Consider the following 6,761-nt stretch of genomic DNA (forward strand, 5'->3'; position numbering starts at 1 on the left):
CACAGTGAGAAGAAGGGAAGGAAATGAAAGGGAGGTAGAGGCCGAGTGCCATTAAAGTGCTGGTGGCAGGAGGCTCAGTGTCAGGACTCATCTGCAAACCAGGAAGGACAACCTTGGACACACAGGGGTAAGGTAGGGCACAGCATCCTTCTGTCGTGTCAGTCATGTCATAGGAAATTCTACTCTGATTCATTTTCTTCCCCAGAAGCCAAACACAGCATCCATTCTCTTTGAAGATACAAAGGGGAGTGAGGCTCCCAGGTGATGCTAACTTTGCATAGGAGTCAGATTCACAGCAGCTTTTGTCTAAGCAGGGCTGTGTTACTGCTTCACAACTCCACTTTTGCTGTCTTCACAGAACATTGTCCCTTTTGCTGTCTGAATACTGCCTCTCTTGCAGAGACAGCATCCATCTGGGGGGAGGAGAGGAGAGAAATTTAAACCAAACAAGCAAACCAACAAACAAACCAACAAACAATGCAAACGAGCAAAAATCAGCAGCTGTTTGACTTCACACAGGCACTAAGCAGCATTTGCAGAAGTCCCTAGGGAAATGGCTGAGTGGGCTTGAATCAGGAGGAGCAGTCCAAGGAGGATGGACGTTATCACCTGGCTTTGCTGTTCATGACAGAGCAAGGACATAGCACATTCTCCAGGGGATGATAAGATTTGCACTGTTGCCATTGCCTTTGAGCTGTGCTTTGGGAGGGCAGCATGTAGGGCTGACAGTACCAAAAAGGGACCTTTGCAGTCCTGGATGGTGAGCTGCATCTCAGGCTGTCTCGTATCAGTGTCTCTCAGTGCTTAATTTGTCCCCTTCTTTCCTCCAGCTGTTGCCATGGGAAGTTTTTTTTGCATTTAGACTGTGTCGACTGTATGGAGACTACAGGAAGAGCAGAAAAAGACCCAACGGACGATTACTCTCAGACTTGCTAAATAATTTATCTTTTTTCCTAAAATCAGTATTTCACAGCCTAGTCTGAAACCAGTACTGAGAACACCTTTAATCCTCTTACAAGAAACAGCCCAGGACCACTCTTGACAGCCACCCCAGAAAAGAAAGATGAGATAACACACCTTGATCACAGTTGATAAAAGCCTTTGCCAGGGTGGCAGGAGCAAGGGCCAAGCGTAGGGATCATTGCAAGATCCAAGAGCAGAAGAAGATACCCTTTCGTTGCTGCCAGGTATTATGTGACCCTTTGATGGAAGCAACTGTATCTTACCTGTGGCTGAGGATTTTTGGAAAGAGGGAATTGAGATTAGAGCAGAATCCTGTGTAATGCCAGTGCTGCTCTTCACCTTGCCCTTCTTTGCTGGGAAAGAACAACTGTGTTGCACAAACCACAGCTCACTTCATCAAACTCAACATGTGCAAGACCAACATTTCACACCACATGGTTTCTTAGTGTGGCCCCAGTAAAAATGGCATAAGGGGATTAGTATCCTACTGCTGCTGAAACATAAAACAGTGTATTTTTCCCTCCCCTGTGTAAATTCAATTTGCTTTGGGATGCCTGTCAATCGTGGCTCTATCTGTTAATGTTCATTTATGTCCTGTAACTGGTAATTCTTTGAGAAATGAACTCTGTACAGTTCAGAGTGTTTTGTTTATTTTTTCTTAGAGACTGGAAGCAGTATTTTTTCTTATCATGTTTAACCTCCTCTTTCTCTAATCCACCTTCAGGTATCTCCATGCCTGTACCTGTCTTTGGACTACAAGATGACTCCAAAGTGTTTAAGAAAGGCAGCTGCCTTCTGGCGGATGAAAATTTTGTCCTAGTAGGCTCTTTTGTGGCATTCTTCATCCCTCTAACTATCATGGTGGTCACTTACTTTTTAACTATCAAGTCACTGCAGAAAGAAGCCATGTTATGTGTGAATGACATTGGCCCAAAGACCAAGTTTGCTTCATTTAGTTTCCTCCCTCAGAGTTCCCTTTCTTCAGAGAAACTCTTTCAGCGCTCTTTGAACAGGGACGTGGGGACTTCTGGGAGGAGAACCATGCAATCCATCAGCAACGAGCAGAAGGCTTCCAAGGTCCTTGGCATTGTCTTCTTTCTGTTCGTTGTGATGTGGTGCCCCTTTTTCATCACCAATGTGATGGCCGTAATTTGCAAGGCGTCATGCAACGAAGAAGTCGTCGGTGGACTGCTGAACGTATTTGTCTGGATTGGCTACCTTTCTTCGGCTGTCAACCCACTCGTGTATACGTTGTTCAATAAGACCTACCGCTCAGCTTTCTCTCGTTACATTCAGTGTCGCTACAAGGAGGAGAAGAAACCTTTCCAGCTGATTTTAGTGAACACTATCCCAGCGCTCGCGTACAACTCCAGCCAGCTCCAGCTGGCGCAGATGAAGAGCCTGAAAAAAGAGGCCAAAATGGTGACTAAGGATTATTCAATGGTCACGATAGGAATACATCACGTGGATGGTACCTCAAAGGGAAGCATCAGTCCAGGGAACGAAAAGGTTAGCGGCGTGTGACTCTGCCAGCCCATCGGCAGATGCCATGGCAACCACCAAGAGTACGCTGAAAATTTCACCGCGCCGTGAGGAGCTCTGATAGCGTAGGAAAATCAGCCCTGCTCGAGAGACTCTCCAATAGCATCACATACACCTCGTATTATCCTGTTGACGAAAAGCAGGGTTGAAATGGTACCCAATGTGCAATTTTTTTTCATACAGTACTTTGGCTGTTTTAAGCACAGGCTTTATTAAACTTATTTTTTTAATATTCTAAAGGATATATTTCTTAAAGAAAAAAAAATGCAATTTCTGGTATTCTAACATGGGCTGTGAAGAAATGTACGCATTTCTTTTCTCTTTGCAAGTGAAAGCTAAGCTGTCCTTTGATTTCCTCGCAGAGTAGGTTCCAGCTAGTTCGCCTTGCTGCAATGGAATTTTGTTATCATTAACTGAATGAGCACTTTACGGAATTTTAAATAAAATGATGGTTAATTTACTAATATATATTTAAGATAAATTTTAAAGCATTAAAGAAAAATCTATTAAAACCTGTATAGACGAATTATATGGAAATTTTGGTAATGGTGTTTTTATGGCTATTTTTTCTTCCGAGTGACCATTCTGATACGTTACTGGACTTTCCTGCCATTTGCTCTATAGTTCAAATTAGCAATCTTCAGAAGTAAATTATACTTGAATGATCCTTTGTTTCCACCACCATTCTTAATCTTTATTTCTTGTCTGGCACTTTATTTCCATTCTAAAAGTTTCATAAGTTCTATTTAAAACTTAAAAGTAATTTTTTCAAAAGTAATTATTGGATGTGATTCTCTGCTCCTTCCCACTGGTGTTGACAGCGAAGTGAAGGGAGAAAAGAGTGGAAAATCAGGCATAACATTGCTAAATAATTTCAAGAATGATTCTATGCCTCTGTTTGATTCCAGAAGAGCCTGACTTCCACTTATCAGTGGAAGTTTTACATGAACAAATCCTTTAGTAAAAGATTTCAGCAGAGTCTCTCACCATTTCTCTTTGGTTAATAAGGCCGTTATGAAGGTGTCCTTCTGGTTTTGTTTTAGTGCTTGTAGAGTCAGGATTATTTAAGAACTGTTACTTGTTCAAAATTGTTTTCCCTGTTTTTGCTGTTTTGCTGTTATGGTAGATTGCTCAGGAACGGTAGGTAGCTTGCACTATTAGGACTCAGCCTTAATGAAATATGTTTGGGCAAATTGGGCCCACTTGAAAATAATAGGACTTATAAACAGCACCATATTTCACCTGCATAGCTCCAAGGGCAGAAAAAACATTACACAGAGAATATCAAACACATCATCTGAACAAATGCCTAGTCATGAAACTTTTCCTTTCGGCCATCATAGACAATTTAACTGAAGCCAGTGGGACCATGCTGGAGAGCAGAAATACAAATGTTGCATCCATCTGCAAAACTTAAATCCAAGCATTCGATTCCTTACATGAATTTTTCAGCCATAATGAAAAGAAGTAGGATGCATCTGAGTTTCAGATCCTGTCCCTTTAGAAAAAAAAACTGTTCAGAAGCCAAACTCCAATGCCTTCATCATTTAGTAACTCCTTCTCTTGAAGCTGCTCAGTTTTCACAGGACAATTAAATATCTACTAGAAAGGGAGAGAGAAAAATAAATCTGATTCTAGCCAACCAGCTGGGGTATTTGACTGGAAGAGGAAGACCTTTAGGTTAAAATACTTAATTTTGTGGTAGAAAAAGACTTAGAACTTGGCTGGTTATTTGGCTGTTTTCCAAGCAACCCCTTTTATTGTTCTTTTACCAATTGCCACTGAGACTGCTAAATCTGCTGTATTTGGGGGCAGTCAGGGGAAAGGAAACACAGGTGCTTCCAAAAGTGGAGGGAGTTGCCACCTTTCATGCCATTCATTCCCACCTTGATGCATCCCTGTCCTTGCAAAAGAAACAAGCAGAAAGGAGAGACAGTCCCAGTCCCACTGTCCGTCTGTGCCAGGCAGCAGAGCTGGCCTGCACACCTTCAGATGTATATGGGCACCCTGCACTTTTCCAAAGCTCAGTTTTTCCAGAAATTCCTGAGGGTCTGGTTGCTGTGCAGCACCATCTCCTTCGCTCAGCTGCACTTACTGAGCTGTTACCGAACATTTACCATCCACTGCCTATGCTCTCTGCTTACTGCCTGCATTTCACCCACGTGGCAGAACAAATCAGCCTCCCGTTTCTCTCTCGTTTCACCTTCTGTTCCTCTCCCACAATGTCAAATTGCTCAGGTTGCAAATACTGACGGGGAATGTTTCATTACAAACAGAAAGGGTGTCAATTACTCGCTTGATGTTTCATTAGAAGATGACTCTGAACATTAAAATCCTTCCTGCTTATTAAAATAAAACCTATATTTTGGGGCTAAGAGACTGGGCACCATTTCTTCAGTCGACAGCTGGAACTAACCTAACATTTATTTTTATTTTCTTTGGTTAGAAGCAGGGATGATGCCTGAGATTTTAGTACTGTGGTCACTCAGGTGGTGTTACTGAGTAAGCAGCAGCTCTTGCCCAAGAAACATAAGCAAAGCATGCATAGCAAATGAAAACTTATTTCTCCAGCTCCTTATGAACACCTTTGACAGTTTTGCGAGGCCTGATTCTGCCACCTTGCACCAAAATTTTAATAGATTTTTGTATGGTTTGCCTTAGTGAGGATGACAGAGTCAGTGTCTGAATATGTAATACTCACCGTGCCAGGTCTGCGGGAGGTCTAATCAGTAGATAGCAATTAACAGAGTTGTTACACTGCTGACAGATGACAAAGTTCAGCTGGTTTCAACCAGAATTTATAGCACTGGACCTATGATAGGGATGAACACTACAGTTTAACACGACCAGCTTCAGGCAACAACTCCATCTTGCAAAAAAATAAAAGTGAGTGTTTTCATTATGCATCAGACTGGAATGAAAACTTTTGAAAACTTCCAGGCAAATAAAGGAAAACATTCACACGGACTAGCTCAGAGGTTAGGGCCTTGTCCTGCCCTACAGGAAAAGCATGATGAGTCAGTCTGTCCTATCCGCCTCCGAACGAACCGCTTCATCTGAGAAATGTTTTAATCAACAACTTTTCAAGTAGATCTACATTTTATTACTGTTAAGACTGCATCTGAAAATGTCCAAAGACATAAAGCTCACCATGTATCTCCTAAGCTGGTGTGCATATTTATAAACTTCAGGGTAAAAAAAAAAATCCTCTATATCAACCCCATTCAGCCTATCATGCACTGTACTTATGTAATTATTGCCAAACGGTGAGATGCATTCTATTTTGAATACCTGTATGTTTGCTTATGTAAATACATAGAGAAAAAAAATGTTTGCTGTATTTTGTAAATGTTAATGTAAAACGGTGTTCTAACGCTTTATTGTTTTGTCAGATCCCACTGCTAGTAAAGCAGATTAAAATGCTCAAATACTATCAGTTGTTTTATAAACTGGAGGTTTGTCTTAAGTAGTAATTTTGGCTTGGTTTAATTTCCCCGTTACAGACCCACAGTATGTCTGCTGAAAGCTAAAGTCATGTTAAAGATCTTGCTCAACCAACAAAGAGAAAGACTGTGTTGCAGAATTTAACCATTTATCTCAGAAGACTGCGGTCCACAAGGAGCTGTTGCAATCATTTTTTCCTAAGACAGCAGTTCTCATGGAAAGTTTTATACTCTTTGGACTAATACATACAGCTTAAAACATTTCAGTCTCAGAAACAACATACTTGCAATAGTATAAGCCAAGTACATTAATTTTCCTAAAAAGTCACACTATAAGAATAAAATTAACAAGCATCATAAATAAATAGCAACAAAACATTTTACACAGACACAAGTAACACCTGCGTCACAGAACCACAGTGCCATCTATTGGTATTCATTTCCTTTCACAGAGAGTATTCTAACAAGAACTCAAAATGGATTTTTTTACTTCCTAATTCGATTTTTTTCCATCCTAATTCCAAAACAAATGTATTCCTCCAAACCGATCTTGTAGCATACATGCTCTTCTTTGCAGCTGCAACACGTATTAGAGTAGTAGGGCTGTTAATAAGAAACCCTGACAAACCTAAACGTAGTCTTAAAGTTTCATCAAGCTTTAAAATATGTAGAGGAGCGTATTCAAAGGCAACTTTTTCAGAAATTACCTAGTAAAGGTAAATGTTATTTTAGCTACAAACCTGTGAGGCAACACAGAGTGAAATCCCTGGAACATTACCACTCAATTTAACCTCTGTAGTACTAAATCACTGG

At 40.9% G+C, this 6,761-nt stretch overlaps 1 protein-coding gene across 1 annotated transcript in view; it reads left to right on the forward strand.

The window, feature by feature from the left end:
- HTR2A (5-hydroxytryptamine receptor 2A) overlaps positions 1–5,954 on the forward strand; it is a 28,177-nt gene extending 22,223 nt beyond the window's left edge. Inside the window, exon 3 of the mRNA XM_084529680.1 lies at positions 1,688–5,954. Within this exon, the coding sequence (XP_084385806.1) occupies positions 1,688–2,487 (800 nt within the window). The 3' untranslated portion in view covers positions 2,488–5,954. The remainder of the gene's footprint in view (positions 1–1,687) is intronic.
- Positions 5,955–6,761: the final 807 nt, after the last annotated feature.

The sequence above is a fragment of the Aythya ferina genome (assembly GCF_964211825.1).
Source record: "Aythya ferina genome assembly, chromosome: 1".
NCBI lineage: Eukaryota > Metazoa > Chordata > Aves > Anseriformes > Anatidae > Aythya > Aythya ferina.